The following is a 23,999-nucleotide window of genomic DNA, read 5'->3' as shown; positions in this document are numbered from 1 at the left end:
CACACACGGTTTGATCAAAACAATCGTGTGCATTATCACGAGGTATCGCACACACGTTAGACGACTGGACTGTGTGTCCTCTATTGCACACGGCTCTCTTTTACAAAATTGTGCCCAATGGGTGAGCCATCACACACGTTTCACTTTCAGACACACGGTTTTATTTTTGAGACGTTCATCACACATAGTTTGATGCTAGAATGTGCGATAGGTGCACTAATGTAAGAAGCCGCACGAGATGAACAAGGACTATGACTTCTCACCTCTAACTGCCTTATTCTTAATTGGTCTAGCAGCATGTACAGGCTTCTTAATATACGTACATACTACGTCATTTGTTGACAAATGGGTACCTTAGTAATTGCTCGTGGGGAGTTCCACTTTCCTTTTGACAGTACTGTAGTACAAACAAACGTAACCATTCGTATAAATTGCAAGAACCCTCCAGGCTACTATCCCATCCACTCTTCATTGCAGCCCTGCCAAACATACTATCTCACGACTCACGCAGACGTGCATGCCAAGGTCGACTTGCACGCCGATCGACTACAGCCTGCCTCGGCCGTCTACCGCGTGCGCGCACGGCTGTGAAACCATGGACACTGCTACAGTGATCGAGTGTTTCAGGAACAAGAGCATCCTAATCACCGGCTCGACAGGCTTCGTCGGGAAAAGTACATACGCCTCTTTATAAGTAGATATACACTTATGTTTCAGAAAATACAGTAGGTATACATTCCAGTTTTCAAGTCCCAAAGAAAAAGAGAACTACCTCAAGAATTTGAAAACAGAACAGGCAATAGCTAGGTTCTAATGTCTCATACAGCTAGCGTGCTATTCATGATCAATATTGAAACGAAGATATGGATATTGTGTGAGGCAGTGCTGGTGGAGAAGATACTGAGGGTTCAGCCGGATGTGAAGAAGCTCTACCTCCTCGTACGCTCATCTCTATCACAATGTTGGATCCCTCTCAAAGCTTTCGTAGATCTCATAGGATCACAAAGTCAACCTTGCTTCTCCAAGCTCTTCAATCTCATATATTCGGTATCATGACTATCCTTTCAGCATTCAATTCTACAGGTTGTAGGAAAAAAAACTCTTTGATGTTCTGAGGGACGATCATAGGGCTAATTTCAACTCCTTCATCCAAGCTAAAATTTCTCCTCTACCTGGAGACATTGTGCACGACAACTTTGCACTTAACAGCTCTACCATTGAACGCCTCTCCCAGGAGATTGATGTCATTGTCAGTGTGGCTGCCTTCTATGAGATGTACGTATAAATAATGTATAGTAAGTAGGGCTATGGGGGAGATGCAATGGTTCGTCTCACGAGACACCAGTTTACTAGCTTTACACACTTCTTTACAAAAGAAATTGTATTCAATAGTCATATCGAGCTAGTACAAGCAATGAGAGAATACCCCGACTCAGCATAACAAGATGCACACAGCTAACACGTTTAAGACCGACTTTTTCTGACTTAGTGTTAGCTTTACATATGGCAATTAATAACATGGCTAGCATCCCAGGATCAAATAACTCCCCAAACTCTTCATTTCTAAAATGTATTTTGACTGCCTATTTTAAAATATATTTTTGACTTTCTTCTAGGTTTTATTAATTAGAAATAGAAACATGGGTTAGATAGTACCTAGTGTGAAAGTTGCATGCTCAGCCTATTACAGGATTCCACACACGCTATGTACCATTAAGACAGATTTGTCTGCGTATGGGAAAGTGTATTTTTTGTAAGATCCAATAAAAATAAAGAGTTCCCTAGTTTCTATTAGACTTGTCTATAAATATGTATGCCTTAACAGATCCTACAAAATCTAATCTTGGTTTAGTAGCCTGAACATCCATTGAACCACAAAATGATGTTTTTACACCGAGGTACTAAAGTCATAAACAGCCTTACCCTTTGGGTGGCACATTACATAACATTTCACTACATGGCACTTCTTTTGTTGTATATGGCTTTTCCGGTAAAATCAAGACCGGTAGTAATCTCTGAAGAATACATGTGGAGTTTCAAAGAAAGATATCAAAATATATGAGTGTGTTGGTAAGGACAGACTTGATTAGTACAAGCGGTAAGAAATGGATAATTTCTATCGTTTCTCTGACTTCTTTCCAACCCACTTTCCTATTTTTGTATAGGAAATTTTCCATCTCACGGTCAGAAGTCCATTAAATTTCTCAATTGCATCCTTCGCCTCACAAAAGTAGAAGGGTTGGCCGGTTGGGTCATATAGAAATTAGGCACTCTCGGTGCTTGCCACTTAGTGTGGTTTCATAGGCAAAATGTTTAACAGGGTTTCTCACATTCTCTTCTCTCTCAACAACAAGACCTTAGTGTTGAGATGCAAGCATGATCCGCAGACCAATCACATGCAACATAGGTTACACACAACATTATTTTTATTGGGGTGGTCGGAAAACTTCCCACCACCTAGGATAGTATACTAATATTCAATAAATTGCAAGTGACCTTAATCTCCGGACAAGCAGTCCCTCCACAGCACAAAGTGGTTCTGATATATTTTATCTGTTTTCCTAATTGGTATACACATGTAAGATTTGAGTGTAAGGTTTGCTTTTACAGGATGTCCGTACTTTTTTCCCTCCAGACATACTATATTTGCGCTTTTGCCATCTGGACACCATCCAACACTAGACGTGATCGTTGCAGCACCCTGAAATACAAAATATATGGTGCAACATTTTGAAATATTACTTGAAAAATTGAAAATGTTCTACATGCAAATGGTGTCCAAACAAAAATGAATTTTCACCAGTGTCTTTGTTCCAGTGAGAACTTTACAACTAACATTTATTTTGATATGTTTTCATCTTTTTATCTATTGCATTTGTTGAAAAATCCTATTGCATTTTACACTAGTACTTGTGTTTAGTATTCTATATCTCTTTATGTTGCATTTTTAAGTAGTCCATATCATGTTTTTCTAATGTATTTTTCTACCTCATCTTCAATACTACTCTTTCTGTTGGCAGTTCTAACTAATTTACACTAGTTTCTACTCTGTTTTCCTACTATATATGTCAACTATTGTAGAAAATGTAGAGATGAAAAAACTACTAGAACAAGCATGGTTAATTTTAGAGAGGGCGTTTAACAGATAAGAAACATGTAAAGGTTCATATGGAAGACGACTCCTATTTTATTGCTGGTCATTGCTCTTGAAACATTTTGGCTTATATTAGAAAAATGTTGAGAATGTATGATAACCGATGTGTTTATTCTAAAATAACTGTTAGGAACCTTACAAAAGAATAACATAATATGAAAAGAACATTCCATGAATTTGATTTTTTGTTTTGTTTTGAAGGCTTAAACTTTCGGTCATACTCTTTCTTCATTAATTGGTGCATAGGTACGATAACGCTTTGGCATCAAATTCCCTAGGGGTTGCCAACATGTGCCAATTTGCAAACAAGTGTGCTAATCTCAAAATGCTCCTTCGTGTTTCCACTGGTATGTAAGTGAGCACAAGTGTGCTAATCTCAAAATGCTTCTCGGCCATTCAAAAAATTTTGCATAATTTTTTATGCTATATATGTAGTAAAATATATTTATGAAAATATTATGTGTGTGTGTGTGCGTGTGTGTGTGTGTGTGTGCGCGCGCGCGCGCTCCTTTTGGTTTCCCAATCAATAGATGTTATATATACTCACAGGCACTACCGTTTTTAATTTGTCTAGAGTAGCCTTTGTAGTTGGGGAGCAAGAAGGCCTGATACTAGAGAAGCCATTCAATACAGGAGAAAAGCTGAGGGGTTACCATTTTAACATTCAATCTGAGCTCAAATTAGTTGATAGTGTTAAGTCAAAACTCAGGATACAATCGTCCACCGATAAACTTGTAAAGAAGACAATGAAGGAACTTGGATTAAAAAGGTTTGCAAGCAGAAAGATACATATAATTTAAATCCAAAAATTGATGCATCTGATCGAAACCAATAGACGACTTAATTAACATGACATATTGTTCAATTTTTCCAAGGGCTAGGCACTTTGGTTGGCCTAACGTATATTCACTAACAAAGGCTAAGGGGGAGATGTTACTTGGAGACTTGGGACGGGACCTTCCTGTTGTCATAGTGCGCCCAAGTATCATAACAAGCACTTTCCAGGATCCAATGCCGGGATGGACAGAAGGAACTAGGTGAATCTACCAAATGAAAGTGTTTGTCTCATCTCCTTATTGCAGTTGCTGCACATCAGTACAACTGACATGCTGTTTGCCGCACCAAGTCGCTGTGTATCCACATCAGTAATAATTTTCAGATGTGTAATTTTATCACTTTGGTTGCAGGACAATTGATATGCTGTATGTTGCCTATAATGACCAAAAGCTTCCATGCTTCATCGCAGATCCTATTGTCCTATTCGATCTGGTGAGTATTGCACAACAGTACTATAGCAAACTACATACAATACATTTATGTACCGAATTCCAGTAAGTTATCAAGAGAGTATATATCTGTGTGTATTATAGCATTAACAATAATCAGGTTGCCTACAGATGCATGTTTATAAATCAGTGTACTATACGGTTGCCATAAATGTGCTGTATTTTTACAAGACCTCTGGGAACAGGTAGTCAAACCTGTTTTTCTTAAGAACAGATAATTATTTATATTTATTTGTAAATTGTAGCACAAGATTATCATGAAGTCAAAGTATATGAATTTTATGAAATTTTAGTAATATATACAGATACTTTGAAGACTGTATATATCTGAAATGGCATGCACTTTATAAAAGAGTGGGGAATTCCTTCTATTTTGGGATGTGAATCATTTCAAAAAGTAGAGTTTTTTTTTGGAAAATACTGGCATTTCAAGCCAAAAGATAAAATACTACGGTTACAAAATAAATACTATGGTTGGCATCCTTTGGCAATTATCGTGTTTAATCATGTATTTTGGTGCTTCTTCTTGGTGATGTGTGTCTTGCTATTGCTGGAAATTTTGACGAGATTACCATACATAAATGCACATGTAGAACCATTTATTGGTTAAATTTTCTACAAAGAGGCTTTATCCAATAGCTACAAAGTTTTCCCATGATTAGCGGTTACAAATATGATGTTTGTCACCTCAACAAACATAAGAATATTACGGCATGTTCTTCACCCTACTGCCTTCAGTCTCTGCTGGAAAACCTTCCATTTTATAGTGACATCTTATACTTATGGTTTTGATGTTCAAAGCTTGCAAATTTGACAGATACCGGGAGATATGGTGATTAATGCAATGATGGTTGCCATGGCTAGTCACTGGGATCAGCAAGGAACTCAAGTGATTTACCATGTGGTCTCCGGTAATCGTAACCCACTACGAGGTTCTGTTACGGTGGAATCAATGTATCAATACTTTAGTGAAAATCCCCGCGTAACCAAGGATGGGAAAATCGTCAAGAATAAAAGGGTTCTTACTTTCAAAATTTTTGCAAACTTTCATCTATACATGATTGTACGGTATAAGTTACCTCTAGAGGTACATATATTTTTTGCCAAGTTATATTTTAATTTATATTTGTGAATATATAGAAAGATACTGATTAAAACGCCTAACTTCTATGGGTTCAAACTCAACTAAAGTTTGTGATTAGCTTACAATACATCAGTTTAACTTCAGTTTATGGACGAGTGTATACTAAAACTTTGTCGGCAGAATGTCGGAAAGAAAAAAAATGTAACTAAAGTGATTTGGAAGGGATATTTATTGTGAGCAATCACATGTCTCAAACAGAGACATTAATTAAAAATGTGGATACTGACTTTGGGAAATCTTGTGACCTGCAGATGTTGCATGCGGTTAATGTATTTGGGGGTATGTTATCTCAGCGTTACAAGAAACTCAGCCGAGGCTACAGTTTCTTAATACCTGTTGCAATGTTGTATGTTCCTTATGTATTCTTCAAAGGGCGGTGAGCAACTTCACCTGAACTATTGTAGTAGATTGCCAATGAAATAACAGTATTTTTTTCCTTTGTAACAGTCAAGAACTACGTACGTACCACCTCAGCGATAAATCTCATATACCTAGAATTACTCCGACTCAAATTTTACATAGCTAGATTTTCTTTCATTGTATCTTGAAATTCACATATGAGGAGTTTTGCATAGCAAATTTCTAAATAATCCGTTGATCCTTGAATAAATACCAAAGTTCTCAAAATATAGCAATGAGTTTTTTTTTCTCTTTAGTGACGGATATGTACACACTTTTCTAAGTCACTCGGTTTAAACAGTATATTTTGATTCAATTATTATCTGCTCATTTGCATCTACACTGCTGATCGAAGTTTTCCCTCTTCCCAACAAAGCTTTGACGACACAAATATGAGTAAGCTGTGGGCGGGAACTGCTGCAGGCCAGAATGACGATTCCTTGGTAAGTTGTGATCCTGCGTGCATCAACTGGGTCTTATACCTCGTGAACACACACATCCCTGCTGTTTTGGAGTATGCTAAGAATAATAACCAGATGAAGCAAGCAGGCAACAGTGCATAAGGGACAGAACATGTGAACATAGTCTCTTCGTCAATCGTAAACGAGCACCTACCTATATGTCGTATTTGTATGTATTTTAGTATAATAATACCTCTCGCTACCGACATGCGTACATTGAGCATTAATGTACTCCTTCCGTTCCTAAATATAAGTCTTTTTAGAGATTTTACTATGGACTATATACGGAGCAAAATGAGTGAACTACACTCTAATATATGTCTATATACATCCGTATGTAGTTTGTAGTGGAATCTCTTAAAAGACTTACATTTAGGAACGGAGGGAGTAGGTGCGTCTACATGTATGTATCACGGCCGGCCAGCTACGGATATAGGGTGTGATAGCACACTCTTACGTGGTGTCACAAGTACGACATGAAATACTTTTATACTATGATGTTTTATGTGATACTCTCTCCATTTTAAAATAATTGAAGTTCTAAGATTGTCCTAAGTTCAAGAAGATTGACCAAGTCCATAAAAATGTATCAGTATCTACAAAACCAAATTTACCTCATTAGATTTATTATGAAATGTTTCATATTATATATATTTGATATCATAGATTGCAAATTTACCTATAGACTTGGTCAAACTTAAAAAGGTTTGACTTGGAAAAATCTTAGAATTTCAATTATTTTGAAAGGCTGTCCAGTTACTCAGGAACGAGGTTGGAGGGAAAAAATTGGTGGATACTGTATGCAAGCTGATTCCTTTTGCTAAGTAACCTTGCATTCCAATAATATAAAACATGGATACATGACTCCAGACTCATGGACACTACCGAAGATATCATGAAACAACAATTGTCCTGGACATTTGTAGAAAGAACCCTCCAAAAAATAGGCAAAAAAGGTCCTCAGGGATCTCTGCGTGCACTATAATGACAGCCATCTCCAACTGCAAGACGTTCGTCGAAAGAAGACAAGAGTCATTGCAAGAACCGGGGAAGCACCATCGCCATCAAGGCTTTGCCAACCGAAGACCAGGCCCGTCGCAGACGGCAAGGCACATATCATTGTGGCATGGCGGTCGGGGATTCTCCCCCTGCCTTCCTAGCTCCATATCGAGTGCTCCCCATCATCAATGACGAGGGGAACTGCTACTTGTGATAGCCGTTGGGATTTCCCTGAAGAGGAATGGTGTTGTAGTATAGTAGTAGAAAGTATTTCCCTCGGTAGAGAACCAAGGTTTATCGAACCAGTAGGAGATTCACGCAAACAAAGATAAACGGTACCCGCACCCACACAAAACTAATATTTGCACCCAACACGGGCAAGAGGGTTGTCAATCCCCTTGTAATCATTAATTGTAAGGATTAATTTTGGTAATGGTAGATAGATAAATTGCAAAACAAGATAAAAGTAAATAAGTTGCAGCAAGGTATTTAGAGTTTTAGTAATATGATGTGAATGGACCCGGGGGCCATAGCTTCCACTAGAGTCATCTCTCTCATGAGCGTAGTAACAGTGGGTACACAAATTACGAAATTGATAGAAAAACACATAATTACGATGTTATTCATGCCATGATCAGTATAATAGGCATTACATCGGTGACAAGTGGACCGAAACGATTCTGCATTCAGTACTATTACTCCACTTTAAGATCACTTCTATGCTTGCCTCTCTAGGTATTAAGTTCATAATGAACAAAGTAATGCTTGAAGCAGTATGGGGGACAGTGTCCCAAGAGTGAGCCACTTAAATGGTTAGAGGTTAGCTACTGGACTCCACATGTTATATTTCAATGTTTTTCTTCTTCTTTTTATGGAGATGATTTCAATACTTTTTATCAGTGTGATGTTAGAACCAAGATGCATGTGTTACAAGTTCCATCAGTCGTGCAATGAATTTTCTATTGTGTTTCTGATGATCTGAAATCCCAGATTTATCCTGGCTCCCAATGTTTAATAAGCACATGCTACTTTGAGTCTGATGCAATAATACTACATACCACTCCCTTTGTTTATAATTATAAGATGTTTTTTAGATATTGCAATATAGACTACATACAGATTAAAATGAGTGAATATACACTCTGAAATGTGTCTACATGCACACGAATCTGAGAAAATAGAGAAAAGATGAAACATCTTATATTTAGGAACGGAGTGAGTACATAGTATAAACAGGAAAGTAGAAGGGGTGCCTCCCACCTGGCACCGCCTAGCTTCCTCTAAGTTGGCGCCACAGGGTGGCTCCCTAACCGCTAATAGTAGTCCAATCTGGGTCGCAGTCAATTAGTGTTGCGTCTAGACGATCGAATCTGTAACTGCTGCTTCACCACCATCCAAGTCTAGAGTATTCCCTATGTCCCAGTGTATTAGGCGTTTAACGAGCTGCATTGCAACCAAGGCATGCATCAATTGTACTAAAATAGCGTAGGAAGCCAATCGTTGGCAAATTACTCGCTCCAATCGACTGACACAAATATGGGATTGGTTAAGAAAAACAGCCCAAAGTAACACACACACACACACACACACACACCAACCGAGAAAAAAGAGGTATACAAATCTTAAAGCAGAAATCAACAAGCCAAGAGTTGACTAATCCAAAATTAATTTTTAGGCAACACAGATAAAGTGTGTAAATATATCTCCAAAAGTTAATCGTAAATTAATTGACGATGGCAAGCCAAAGAGGGCGTGCTGCCGGGGCCGACAACGCCGACGAATGTGGCTGCCGTGTCTCGCGAAGGAAAACCCGATGGAGGAGGCGCGCTGCGCATGGTGACCAGATTTCACGGGGTGGGGGATTTTTACATGTACGCGTTGCCTGGGCGTGAGCCGGCCGGCCGGCCGGTCGCGTAGCCCTATGTGTCATCCATGCAATAGGAGTTGGGTGATGTAAATACGGGATTGCTAAACCTCAGTTAAGTTAGACTTTGTAGGAACGAAGTATATCTACTAGAGGGTGAGGGGGGGGGGGGGGGGGGGGGTGAATGGGTGTTTCAAAATTTCTTTCGGAAACTTCAACACTCTCTGAACCCAGTAGCGGAACGAAGGATAACAGATTGTAGTAAGTGAAAGTAAACTAATGATCTAAAACTAAATGCGTTCATCAATGATAATCACATGGTTGTGATTATTCATGCAAAGCAATTCGAATGAAAAGGTGCAAAGAAATAATTAGTGATGCTCGATGGCGACAGAGAGTTTGGTAGACCAGTTTATCCTTCTACACAAGGACTGCGTCTACTTGGATGGGTTGTAATTTAAACAGAAGATAAACTCTCTGCGCGCTATTCTCGTCGACAATTGATTCATCAACCAATGCCGATCACTCGTGGTAGATATTTGAGGCAATCTCCGAAACTTTACAAATTTCTTCATCAAGAACCACAATCACTCTTGGTCTCTGAAGAAATTGACACCTAACCATCTAGAGAGTTTGCAACTCTCAAGAATAATAGGTGGAGCATACTGGATTTAGATTCGAGTGATGCTAAGCCACTATCTAGTTTTTCGGCTCTAGGATTTTTCTCTCGGTGGATTTTAAATTCAAATCACTCTAGAGAGGGGGTTGCTTGACAATCTTCTCAGAATCAAACGGAGCAGCCACCGGACATAGCCGGTGCGGGGTGGCTATTCATAGCCGCAACCTGCCCTAATGGGAAATGACCATTTTGTACATGTGGTCCAGTCAATGGCCAACCGACACGTTTACAATGGTCGGATTTGAAAGCAACGATAACATTACTTGAGGAACAAGTAATGCTAACTCTTCAGTTAGAGACAAATCTCTCGCAGCGAAGAAGATCATAGTCTCTTGCTGGCATCGTCCAGGGCTATCTGACACAAGAGTGCATCTCTTTCCACGAGAATTTCTATATGGCGCAGACCGGATGCCTGGTGTTGGTTTGCCCGTTAAGAAGCATGTTGCGAGGCTCGAAGGAGAAGGTCAATCCAACGGTCGCAGGGAACTGCATGTGGCCTACTCAGATCGACGCAACGACTTTGACAGAGCAAACTTGGTAGTGCTACAACACCTAGACCAGGTAGATCCTTTCGCGAAAGAAACTATCACAAAGAAGTATCGTGATCGGGGGGTATGCAGGACGGACGCCAAAGTTACTAGAGAGCAAAACTCCACTTTCCTGCATTGGTTCAAAGAGAATATTCTTGCAAATCGCCCGGAAGAGGGCTCTAAGGACGGATTGCTCATATACGCCTTAGCACATGGCCCCTCACCCAACCTCATCACCTATTAGACATACGATATCAACGGATACATGTTCTACACGGAGGCCAAAGATATGGACAGTGATGATCAGAACTCGGGGGTGACGATGGAATGCATGACCCGCAGCAACAACGGCGCAACTGAGAAATTTTATGGAAGGGTTGAGGAGATCTGGGAGCTTGACTACTCTGGACTGCACAACAGGACGATGTTCCGTGTCAGATGGGCTAAGTATGTCGAAAGAGAAAACCGGTATTTCACTACCATGACTATACCCAACGCCAAGAGCGCTACTGTGAATGCCATCGAAAAAAACGAGCCATGGGTACACGCTAAGCACGTGACACAATGCTTCTTCATAACTGACCCGAGCAATCCCAGTCGTGTTGTTGTGAGGAGAGGCAAAAGGAACATCATTGGAATGGATGGAGTTGTCAACGAGGAAGACTACGACCAGTATGTGAACCCGATGAGGGAAGATGACAATGACGATGAAGTATACGTCCAAATAAGAATCAATAGTGTATTACCTAAGAAAGATCATACTTCATGGAAAAGGAAAAGTCACAATGAGGGGCTCAATTATATTCGTCAACGAACAAGAAGGGCAAGAAGCTCACTCAAAAACAAAAACATCGACGCTGAGAAACCGTTATCGGTCAAATAATGTAATATATATGTTCCTATTTTGTATGCACACTTGACCGTTATGGGTCAATGTTGGGGAACGCGGTAATTTCAAAAAAAAATCCTACGATCACGCAAGATCTATCTAGGTGATGCATAGCAACGAGAGGGGAGAGTGTGTCCACGTACCCTCATAGACCGAAAGCGGACGCATTTCAATACCGCGGTTGATGTAGTCGAACTTCTTCGTGATCCAATCACTCGGTACCTTTCCGATGTCGGAATATAGCCTTCCAGTATATCAATCTTTACGACTCAACCATTTCGAGACTCCTCGTCACATCCGTGATTTCATCCGGGACTCCGAACAAACTTCGGTCATCAAAACACATAACTCATAATACAAATCGTCATCGAACGTTAAGCATGCAGACCCTATGGGTTCGAGAACTATATGGACATGACCAAGACACATCTCCGGTCAATAACCAATAGTGGAACCTGGATGCTCATATTGGCTCCTACATATTCTACAAAGATCTTTATCGGTCAAACCACATAACAACATACGTTATTCCCTTTGTCATCGGTATGTTACTTGCCCGAGATTCGATCGTGGGTATCATCATACCTAGTTCAATCTCATTACCGGCAAGTCTCTTTACTCGTTCCGTAATAATTCATCCCGCAACTAACTCATTAGTCACATTGCTTACAAGGCTTATAGTGATGAGCATTACCGAGAGGGCCCAGAGATACCTCTCCAAAACACGGAGTGACAAATCCTAATCTCGACCTATGCCAACCCAACAAACACCTTTGTAGACACCTGTAGAGCATATTTATAATCACCCAGTTAGTTGTGACGTTTGATAGCACATAAGGTGTTCCTCCGGCATTCGGGAGTTGCATAATCTCATAGTCTGAGGAACGTGTATAAGTCATGAAGAAAGCAGTAGCAATGAAACTGTAACGATCATGATGCTAAGCTAACGGATGGGTCTTGTCCATCACGTCATTCTCCTAATGATGTGATCATGTTCATCAAATGACAACACATGTCTATGGTTAGGAAACATAACCATCTTTGATTAACGAGCTAGTCAAGTCAAGGCATACTAGAGACACTATGTTTTGTCTATGTATTCACACATGTACTAAGTTTTTGGTTAATACAATTCTAGCATGAATAATAAACATTTATCATAAAATTAGAAAATAAATAATAAATTTATTATTGCCTCTTGGGCATATTTTCTTCAGTCAAATGATGTAATATATATGTTCCTATTTTGTATAGCACACTTGACCGTTATGGGTCAAATGTTGAAATATATATCGCCTTAGTTATATACACTGTATCACCTTCCCTTCGTTCCGGCTCTTGGGGAAAAATGGAAAAGAAAAGGAAAGGAAAAGAAGAAAAGGAAAGGAAAAGAAGAAAAGAAAAGGAAAATAAGAAAAGATTACCTTAAAGAAAAAAAGGAAAAGAAGAAAAGAAAAGGAAAAGAATAGCAGGAGCAGAAGAAAAAAATGAAAAGAAAAGAAAAAGAAGAAAAGAAAAGGAAAAGAAAATAGAAGAAACAAACAGGAAAAGAAAAGGAAAATAAAGAATGAAACAATAGCAGGAGCGTTGGTTGAGTAAAAGCTCTATAGCTACGTTATGTAGCAGTAGCGCTTCCAGAAACACGCTATAGCTACTTCATATTGCCATAGCGCGTTTTCAAGAAAAGTGATGCTGCTATTTTACACATACCCCCCCCCCCCCCCCCCGCGCGGGCTTTGCTCTTCTCCTTCCTCCCCAATTCCCCCACTCTCTTCTCCCCCTCATAGCCCTGCCCTCTCCCTCGCCCTTGCAGGAGCCCGAGCGCCGACCCCGACATTGCACGCCTCCCTCGCCGGAGTCGGAGCCGGAGCGCCGACCCCAATGCCGCGCGCCTCCTTGCTCAGCCCCGACCCCGACCACGACGTCGCACGCCTCCGTTGCCGTCGCCCGGCCCCGACCCCGATGCGCCACACCTCCCTCCTCTGCTTCCTCCCCTCCCAACCTCGACCATCGTCGGGCCTGCCTCCTCGCCCTGCACCCTCTGTAAGCCCCCACCGCTCCTCTATCTCTACCATTAGAGTTCTAGCTAGGGTTCTTTGGTTAATTTACTTAGGGTTTAGTTAGGGCAGTAGGTTAATTAGTTTATCTATTTAGTTAGGGCAGTAGGTTAATTAGGTTATCTATTTAGTTAGGGCAGTAGGTAGTTTTTTTTGTGGTGATGAATTTAGTTATGAATTTAGCTAGGTATCAAACTAGTAGGTTAATTTGGCTATATTATGAACCCTAGGTGCAATTTGAACCCTAGTTAGGATTAACCCTAGGTTTCAAATTTAGACATAAATTTAGCTAGGTTTCGAAATTCGGACAGAAATTTATATAGTTTTTAAATTAGGACAAAAATTTAGGGTTAGGTGTTTTAGGTGTAGTTAAAAGAAAATACAGAATTGATTATATAGGTTGCTTGCATTTTTTTAGTTTAAGAAATTGTTGCTATTTAAATTTTATAGTGCTAGTTAATTAGAATTAGTATGAAGTGTTTTAGGTGTAGTTAAAAGAAAAACAGAATTAGTTTAAGCATTTTTTTAGTTTAAGCAATTGACTTCTTGCATTTTTCTTCAAGTTCTATATTTTCTTCCTTTTATATGCAAATTTGAAGTGGACATGTGATATGTGGACATGTGATTTGGACATGTCATATTTGGAATTTGGACATGTCATATTTGGACATGTGATATTTTGGACATGTCATTTTCGGAAAATGATGATTATGTGCAGGGTAAATGATCCGAGTGGCCTATGTTTCGCCGGAATATTGATTCATTTCCGTTCCGGTGAATTTCAGGCGCTTGAGATGTCCACTTTTTAGCAAAGGTCATGCCGAAATTTCTCGTGAATTTTGGCATGACTTGTGCTAGAAAGTTGGCATATCGAGTGCCGGGAAACGACATTCCGGCAAACCATAGACCTTTTTATGTCATTACTCATTTTATTATAGTTTTAGAATTAAACAAGGAGACTTAATCATAGGAAACATGTTGAACAACGAAGAAACCGGGCCTTCTGACATAGATGCAGACGAGATGGATTATGAGGGTGAACAACAGTACCTTGAATTTTTGTTTGCTAAGCACAGTCAAGGTTTTGCAGGGCGGCCTCAATGATGTTACTGACGCTGACATCGACACAGACGGCACCGACACCGATGGTGGCGCCGAGACCGGCGGGGAAGGTACCGGCGTTGAAGCCTCTATCGAAAAGAAGAAGCAGAAGAATCAGAGGGTATGAAAACCTAACAAACTCAGCATCGGACGACTAGTGATCACAAAGATGGCCCCTGGCAAGTTTGAGCCATTAGAGCCGGAAGGACCTCACAAGTGCTATGGAAACCAAGTAGGATGCATCCTACGGGAATGCACGAGCATCAATGAAGATGACTTACGGATTAAATAACATTTGAGGCAGTTGCTCCTGAAGAAGTTGCACAAGAGATTCAAGTTCCCCGACCGGGATGATAGCATAGAACAACCGTGGGATGATCCAAAGATGAAAAAGATTAACAATCACGCCATGGGCATGTTGAGCAATGATTTGGCCTCCTGGAAAGGGAGGGTGAAACGAGCTTGAGGCTGAGGAACCCCTGTCCAAGATTCTGGAGGAAAATCCGACACTTACGGAAGAGGAGTTCCAAAAGTTCAAGGACACTTGCGCTACCGAGGCAGCCAAGGCTAAGGCTGCGAAATTCAAGAGCCTTCAGCAAAGGAACACGGGGAAGCGTCGCCTCGAAAGCCATGGCTACCTTGGCAAAAGGCCCATATGGGATAAGGAGGCCACCAAACGTGAAGCCGCGGGTCTCACAGACCCCTTCGCGAAGTTCACCAACCCCTTGGAGCATGACTTCATTAGGGCCCGCTACAAGTGGGACAAGGAAAATAATGTTTTTTACACGGACCCAATCACGAGGAAATTGATTAGAATACTGGTAATTATTCTTTTACCACCTTACATTTAGCTTCTGATCAAGTCGAGTCGACTACACATTCGTAAACGGTTCACGTTCCTTCTGCAGGAGAAGCAACACCATCTTGCAGCCGAAAGCCCTACCTCACCGATGAGGCCCAAGTGGGACACCCCTCTCAACCGGGCCTTGAATGAATTTAAGGGACTCCCTTTGGGCTAGCGGCCGCAATATGGACGTGTGCACGACGCTGGAGACGGCGCCACGTGGAAGGTGTTTTACAACGAGGGCCCAAAGGCCAGGAAGCAGAAAAAGAAGTTTAGTCAGGCGGACATCAACGAGAAGGTGAAGCTTGCGTTCGAGAAAAAAACAGCTGAGGACGTGAAGAAAAGCAGCCGAGAAGAAAAATGAGTTGCTACAGCAAGCAGTCGATGCAGCTGTACATGCCTGCAGAAATGATTTTGCTACTAACTTGATCCCGGCTATCATCAACTGGATGAAGGAAAATCCGGACATGATGGTGCATGATTTCCCCATGCCCAGTTTCGTCGGGAGCAACACAGTGAACAACACAACCACACAATCACCTGCTCCCGCACCCGCACCCGCATCGACACCCGCTCATAGCAGCTCTCACCTCCTGCCGCTAGATGGTATGTAATGTAAGTAACATCCTGCCTGGTGTTACTGCTTGTAGGCATAGACGACGTAGCCTCTCATCCATTCATTGCCCCGTCCTGCCAAGGTCGCCTCCCCCTGCCATTTGGTTACATTTTGGGCCCACATTCAACAACGGTTGCTGTTGCAGATGAGGAGTGCAATTCTGTGACTTAAACAACCCTTTTCCTTGTCCTAGTCGATGGTGACAATGTGGTGTCCGTGTATGAGCAGAACAACCACATTGACCACCCTGAGTTTGACAATCTCTCAGCACCGCCCCTCCTCTCTTAATGTCGCCTTAACTTCCTACTCTACCCTAGATGCGAGTCCATAACAGAGAGCCCTTCTTTCTTCTATTGAGATGCAGATGCACGACAGTGACAATTTGGAGCCCCATTGATATTGATGATGCCGACGTCCTTACCCCCAGAAGTGGCAAGGCGCCCAAGAGTCGAGATGAGCCGGACTTTGTGTTTTTCTTTGTTGGCTGGTAGCTGTGGAAGTGTGCCAAATGATATGGCTGGTGGTGGTTGTTCTTTGTTTGCCGCCCAAGTGTTGAATATTAATGTTCCTTCTTTATGTTGTTGTTCCCAACCATTGTGAACTTTGAAATGCAATCAACACTCTGGGATGACTGAGAGAAAAAAGGCAGTTGAAACTTGCTGCTGCAAATTTCCTGATGCGGATTATATGCGGCAGGTCTATTTGCAAGTTGTTGAATAACTTCAAACTCAATGTGCACAATGTGAATTTCAGAATCAACATGCATATAGTTTCTGTATGCTACTGGATCAGTGTTAGTTGTGAGCAAATGTAATCCAAGCTTTATTATAGGTCCGTTTTGTTTAGATCTAAAATGTACATTGGATTGATCATGATTTGAGAACAGAAACTCATGTTGCATAGTTAATGATAATTCTAGCGCCTCGAGATATACATTGGAAGTAGCACCTTTCCACAAATAACTAGTGAGTGGCATTTATTTTTCAGGTCTCTAAATGGACATGTTTTAGCTCTGTTGCTTAATTGTCATAATGGAACAATGCTTAAATTTCAAATATAAGGTCTCTAAATGGACATTCCGTTGCTTAATTGTCATAATGGAACAATGCTTAAATTTCAACTATAATGAAGCTGAAAAATGCAAAACAAATTGTTTGGTTAATTAGTTCCACTTCATCTGTTACGTGCGAGGTTACTCCCATGCATTCTTGCAGCACTGGCATCCACTCGCTAGGCAACGGGGCCGCAATGGTCAGGATGCCATCTTGGGTGCCCTTCTAGCTTCGGCGCGTCGGCTGTCATCTCGCTCATCGGCTTCTTAGCTTGCCATGAGGTGGCTTTTTTCCTTTTGTTTCTTCTTGCTTTCCTTGGGCGCATTTGTTCTGTTGGCCCCAGCAGACTTTATGCTAGTGTTCTGAGACTGGTTTGTATGGATGTTTGCTTTATATATAAAGCAGGCGAAAGCCTAATTCGGTGGTTACTCTCGTGTATGCATGTGGTCTCACGAAAATAGCTCAACTTATTTGCATGTATGTGGTCTCACAGAAAATAGCTCAATTAAAGTGTCCGGGAAACTGGCATGGCAACTACTACAACTATAGCAATGTGGGTATGCCAGAAGAGCTCGTCGCTTAATTGACAGCACGGCTAAGGACTGGATTGTGGCACAACCATCTCTCTGGCCATCTACACCCCTCTAGAGCTTGTATTCTCCATCATGCCACCATCCCTATATATGTAAGAGATAGTCATCCATCTGCTGAACAATACTTGTGGAAACATTATTAATTTGTTCATTTATGTTATCTAACACTAAAATTATCTCTTAGCTGCACATTTATGTTATCCTAATAAATTACGAATAAACAACCCCCCTTTCCCCGTGAACACTAGATAAATATTCATGCAATCTTATAAAAGGCTAAATATATATTGCTCTAAAAAAACTTGAATAGTTGCTCCCATCCGCTGGAAATACTAAGTACTCCCTCCGTCTCAAAATTCTCGTCTTAAATTTGTCTAGATACGGATGAATCTAACACTAAAACGTAACTAGATACATCCGTATTTAGACAAATCTAAGACAAGAATTTTGGGACGAAGGGAGTAATATTTTCTCCGTCTCAAAATAAATGACTCAATTTTGTATGCAGAACCAAAAGATATGAGCTCTCACTTTGAAATGAATATACTCGAGTTTAGGAATCACTTTGAAACGCAGGCGCACACGCCTTTGACAAATGTGACGTGTAGACAACGCTAGCAAGTAATTACGATGGGACAGAGGAAGATCACCGGCGCCGGCGGCCCATATTGGGACGGCCGTGCGAGACGGTGGATCGGCGACGGCAGGCGGCAGCCGACCTTGGAGGCCGCTGGAGCCGGATCGAGGCCACGTCGACACTGCCAATGTCGGCGGGGGAGACACGTCGCCACCGACGATGAGCCGGCGTGCCGAGCGGCGGGAACTGGGACAGCGACCACAGCGACGGAGCAGTGCGACCGCGCGCCAACTTATCCAGGATCGCCGAAGCAGCACAAAGGAGGTGGCGGCAACAGCAGAACCATTCTTCTGACCGTACCACAAATGGATTAGGTGGTGTACACCCGGCCACCTTGCAGTGGACGCAGCGGCTCGCGTCGTAGTTGTAGCCACGGCCGCCGTCGACGACCACCTCCTCCAGAAGCACGGCGTTCCGCGCGAAGTACTTGATGAGCCGGGCCTGGAAGCAGGTGAGCCCCAGCTGCCCGTCGAACCGCACCACCACCCTCCTCAGCGAACGCCGGAGGCACTCCGGCGCCTTGGCCCCGCTCGGACCGGCGGAGAGCTGATCATCATGACCCTCGTAGGAGCACTCCGACATGGCGGCCATCGGATCCGTTGGGTCGGGATGATTGGTTTCGCCGCGGTACTCCCGGGAGCTGAATTTCAGCCGGAGCTCGCGGACCGCCGGACAGCCGCGCAGCAGGTTAAACAGCGCGGTGACTGCGGCGGCGCGGTCGGTCAGACACCACCCGCACAGCTCTTCGATCTCGAGGCGCTCGAGGTTGGGGAAGACGGGCATGTCGGCGGTGGCGAGGTCGGCCATGGAGTATGCCGTGAGCTTGAGAACCCTGGCGTGGCGCGTGGCGGCGAGCATGGAGCGACGCAGCTGCTTGGCCGCGGTGCAGTGGAACTCGAGGTGAACCTGCTCCAGGTGCGTGGGCGGGGTCTTGAAGGAGAAGGTGGTGCCGTCGACGGTGACGACCTGCGCGTACCGGAAGCGGCGGAGGCACGGAGCGTCGAGCTCGACGCTGTAGTACCCGCCGGAGTACATGTCGGTTTCGGTGAACTCGCGGCAGTTGGCCATGGCGAGGACGGTGACCGCCGGGCAGCGGAGGCTGTAGAGGGGACGGTCGGGCACGAAGCTCAGCGCGTCGAGTCGGAGGTCGGAGAGCATGGGTGCGGCGTCGACCATGTTCTGGAGCGTGTCGAGATTAACGATGCACCGCCGCAGCCGCACCGCCTCCAGGCACGGGAAGTCGAGGATGCGCCGTCGGCCCTTGAGCTTGCAACCGGTGAGCTCGAGAGTCCGGAGCGCGGCGAACGGCAGCAAGCCCAGGGAGAGGTCGTGGTACGTCCAATCGTAGAGGGCGGCATGCGTGCAGTGCCGCGGGCCGCCGTAGTCCAGGAACTCGAGCCGGAGCTCCTCCACGCCGGAATCGTCCTCCACCTCCTCATCCTCATCATCCTCGTCATCCTCATCCTCATCCTCATCGTCGACGACTTCCCTGCTGCAAGTGGCGGACAGGATGTCGTCGTGCATGGTGCCATCGCGCATAACTACGGACACCTTCTTCGGGCCGCGGCCGACGGAGTTCTGAAAGGCGATCGCGTGGTCAGCGTTGTCCATGGCACGCCAGTGGAGTGGGACGCCGCCGGTGGTGGTGGTGGTGGTGGTGTAGGAGCGGTAGTCGAGGTTGATGGCGGCGGTGTGGAGCCAGAGCGGGCGGCGCCATCGGCGGGAGAGAGCGGTGGTGCGGGCGGCCTCGCGGGAGGGCGCGAAGGAGAGGACGTGGATGAGCAGGTCGTCGGGGAGATCGGAGAGACGGTCCGACGGCGCGGCGGCGGCGGCCATCGAGATCGAGTTGGATCGATCGGTTAGGGCTGCATGTTGCATGGCTTCGTCCTATATATATGTGACGTACCCGCTAGGCGTGTGACGCAGTTGGCATGGGCCTGAAGAGGAATGGCCAATGGGCAGTTGGGCTACGTTCCCAAATCAATTGGCAAGGGCCCAAGGGCTCATTCGATTCTTCTTTTCTTTTGCTGGATTCATTCGATTCTTCGATTGGCAAGGTGATGCCAAGTCTCAACGAGAGCTCCTATACAGGGCTTTCATCGTAAGTTTTTTTTAGGCTAACCACACATTTTATTTGGTGATCAATAATGTTCTGAATAATACAACTTATATCAGAGGTCTGTAAGAGCCAAATATGGCGACCAACAGAGAGGCTAAGTGCGTGTCTAGCGAGGTTATGTGCCTCAACATTTGAGGCCCTTCTTACAAACATGAAAGAGCAATTCTGAAACTGAAGACATGATCTGAGTTTCTCGGATGAGTGTCCAGGGTTTCCTCCAGTTCCTTCCTTGATGTTTGCAATGATATTTTTTGCAGTCCGAGCTGACAACAATCTGTGTTTCCATCAAATTGTTTGCCAAGGATAAAGCTACCTTGCAAGCTAGAGTTTCGAGAGTAGCTGGGTAAGTTATGCTTGCAAATACTTTGGCAGACACCCCCATGTGTGAACCCTTGCTATTTCTACAGATCACACCAATCACGGCAATATTAGAAGCTCTTGAAACCGTCCTATCAACCTTTAACTTTGCAAACCCCATTGGAGGAGAGATCCAACAGGCGGAGGGCTGTGCTGTGGTGATTTGTGGAGCCGCCGCAGGTTTACAGGAGCTAATCTCATGTATGTACCGATCAACGAAACCATGCATGGGTGATCGCCGTACTTAAGAAAATTTGCTCGTGTATCGCCTTCCGCCATGCATGCCATATGGCCCATAAGATAACTAGGACCCGAACAAAATATGTATGTGGAGCATCTCCATTAGAGTGAAAAATCCTTCGCTTTGCCTCTAATTCTATCACTTCAGAGATAACATTAACTAGGTCTTCATCTTCTAGCGCCCAAACACATCGTGAAGTTGCGCGTTCCAACAAAGCATGCCAGTTGTTGCACCTAGCTCACGCGTCGCACTGCTGGGCCGGCCCAAGAACATGCTCTCCAACACAACAAACGCAAAGATTTTTTTTTTACAGAAGTTATTCCTGGGAGAAGCGGGATTCGAGTTATGCACGAGAGCTTTGATGGTTGTAGGATACCCATGGGAGCTTTGATGGTCGAGCTCATTAGATATACAATAATAAGGAAATAATGTTATCTGACCCTTCCTGTAGTTAATATATATTATATACACGGCATAATCATTTCTAAAAAAACTAGAAACTTTAAAGAGTTCTACAAATATTGAAAACAACCATGAACTTCAAAAAAGGTTCACATGAATTGGAAAAAGAACGCAGAAACAAAAGAGTTCATGAACTTTAAAAAATGTTTGTGGATTTGATAAAAAGTTCATCAAATCTAAAAAAAATCAAGAATTTCAAAAAGATCATCACTTTTGCAGAAAATGTTCACGAATTTTCAGAAAGTTAGTCAATTTTGAAAATCAAATATCATAATATTTTCAAAAATGTTTGTCATTTTGAAAAAGTTCATCGACTAATTTTTTTCTACAATTTTAGAAAATTTCACATATTTTTTTAAAAATGTTCAGGTTTTTTTTAAGTTCACAGATTTGAATTATGGAGAGACTTTAACGAATCAGAAAAATGTTCTTCAATTTTTTTAAAAAGTTCACGGATTTCAAAAGGTTCATAAATTTTCAAAAAGGTTCCTCGATTTAGTAAACAGTTCATAAATTAGAAAAATCACACAGATTTTCAAAAAAGGTTCATAATTTAAAAAGGGTCACACATTTTAAAAAATTATCAAATTGAAGAAAAACCCAAATAATTGCCAAAAAAGAAAAACAAGATAAAGAAAACAATAAGAAGGAAAAATAATGAAACTAAGCACAGAATGTGAGCTTCCCTAGTGGGTAAAGCATGCGGAAGTACACCGAGAGGTTGATATTTCTAATTCCAGTCGCACAACTATTTTTCGAAGGTTAAAATAAAGAAAAGAAAAAGTAACCAGGCTGAGCCCAAGACCCCGGGGTGTGCGCCAGTTTGTGGAATAGACTGTAACCGGCCCCAAATAGGAATGGGGGCACCTATGTCTCTCGTTCAGGGAATTTCCTATTAGACGCACGCTCCATCAAAGTGTGGACCTTTCGCACACACCTAGATATTACATCGATGACTTGAGCCGACCCATAACGGGTTCCAGCGTTTCCGGTTTCGGGAACCTTCTAGAAGGTTCCCGGAACCGGTTTTCCAGTTTATTTTTGGTTTTTGGTTTTCTTAGTGTTTCTGTGTATTTTTCATCTTTCTTGTTTTTCTTATTTTTTCCTTTTGCTGTTTCCTTTTTTATTTTTATTTATTTTTTCATTTTATTTTGGCCTTTTTTAATTTTTCATGTCAATATTTGTCTTTTTTTAAATTCAAATTTTTCGGATTTTTAAATATGGTCTACTTTAAAAACTATGTTCATAAATTCAAAACATGTACAAGATTTTCAGAAAATGTTCATCTATTTGATTTTTTTTCACAAATTGTGAAATTTTCATATTTCAAAAATACTTCTACAATTTTGAAAATGTTTGCGGTTGCAAAATTTTGTCCAAAATTGAAAAAATGCTCGCATTTCAAAAAATGTTCAGGAATTTCAAAAAATGTTCGTGTTTTCAATTTGTTGGTTAGATATTTCACAAAGTTCCATTTTCAACTTTTTGTTCACAAATTCAAAAAATGTTTGTGCATTCAAAATTTTTGTTAGATATTTCATGAAGTTCCAATTTCAAATTTTTGTTCACAAATTCAAAAAATGTTCGTGGTTTCATATTTTTGTAATTTCATCTATTGTTCCATTTTCAAATATTTGTAGAAAAATTCAGAAAATGTCTGTGGTTTAAAATTTTGTTCAGAATTTCATAATTTGTTCACAACTTCGAAAAATAGTTCACGTTTTACGGAAATATTTTCTCCAGTTTCAATGTTTTTGTTCGCATATGCGAAAAAATGTTCCTGATTTCGCTTTTTTCATATATTTGGAAAATGTTTGTACTTTTTCAAAATATATACTTTAGGAGAAAATGTACACTTTTTTTTGAAGATGTTCACTAGTAGAGTAACTAATTCTGGTTCGATACAGTAGACAAGTCCGGTTGAATGGCTGTCATAAGTTATTTTAGATGCGCGCTGTTCCGTTACAAGCAATGCTAGTCAGCGGGAGTATGCATTTGCAAGATGTTGGTCCCCGGTTCGATTCCCTCCATCGCGTCTGCCTCTCTTTTTTGCTTTCTTTTTCTTCCAGCGGTACAGCTCTATGGGCCGGCTCAGTCAAGCTGCCTAGTTGTGTGTGGGGACGACAATTTGACGCAAAGAGCGTCCAATAGGAGCTCCCCGCGTTCAGCGAGTCAAGGCTTCCGACAAGCCGAAGCGCGCGAGCATATAGGCTGGCCCAGTTTGTGGAAGCACACTGAGTCGTTTACTTTTCTGTTTTTTTTTCATGTTTTTATTTCATTATTGATTCCAATTTTTAATGTTGTTTGCACTTTCAAATATTCTAAAATATTGACCAAGCTTTTAAAAATGTTAGTCAACCATTCTGAAAAATGTTGAACAAGTATTTGTAAAATATTGATGAAGCATTTGAAAAATATTAAATTTTTATAAAAAAATGGTGACCATGTATTAAAAAATGTAGAAATTTCTTGATCATGTATATAAAAATGTTAATGTATCAATTGAAAAAAATGT

At 42.1% G+C, this 23,999-nt stretch overlaps 1 protein-coding gene across 1 annotated transcript; it reads left to right on the top strand.

Moving 5' to 3' along the window:
- Positions 1-595: 595 nt before the first annotated feature.
- On the top strand, positions 596-16,514 carry LOC123138579 (alcohol-forming fatty acyl-CoA reductase-like). The gene is made up of 13 exons (XM_044558549.1): positions 596-674; positions 884-984; positions 1,091-1,275; positions 3,401-3,501; positions 3,734-3,923; positions 4,030-4,191; positions 4,342-4,423; positions 5,258-5,527; positions 5,836-5,960; positions 6,360-6,538; positions 14,539-14,634; positions 16,217-16,274; positions 16,388-16,514. Exons 1-13 carry the CDS (start codon positions 596-598, stop codon positions 16,512-16,514), a joined length of 1,755 nt encoding a protein of 584 aa, XP_044414484.1.
- Positions 16,515-23,999: the final 7,485 nt, after the last annotated feature.

This window comes from Triticum aestivum, chromosome 6B (assembly GCF_018294505.1).
Source record: "Triticum aestivum cultivar Chinese Spring chromosome 6B, IWGSC CS RefSeq v2.1, whole genome shotgun sequence".
NCBI lineage: Eukaryota > Viridiplantae > Streptophyta > Magnoliopsida > Poales > Poaceae > Triticum > Triticum aestivum.
Note: the sequence above shows the minus strand (reverse complement) of the source record. Positions and strands in the feature narration are given on the sequence as shown.

What these genes read in the sequence shown, in the direction of transcription:
- LOC123138579 (XM_044558549.1), top strand. Translation starts at nt 596, where the DNA reads ATGGACACTGCTACAGTGATCGAGTGTTTCAGGAACAAGAGCATCCTA. An exon ending in GTGGCTGCCTTCTATGAGAT is followed by an intron (nt 1,276 to 3,400) that starts GTACGTATAAAT and finishes ATTGGTGCATAG; the next exon opens with GTACGATAACGCTTTGGCAT. An exon ending in GATGAAGCAAGCAGGCAACA is followed by an intron (nt 6,539 to 14,538) that starts GTGCATAAGGGA and finishes TGCTAAGCACAG; the next exon opens with TCAAGGTTTTGCAGGGCGGC.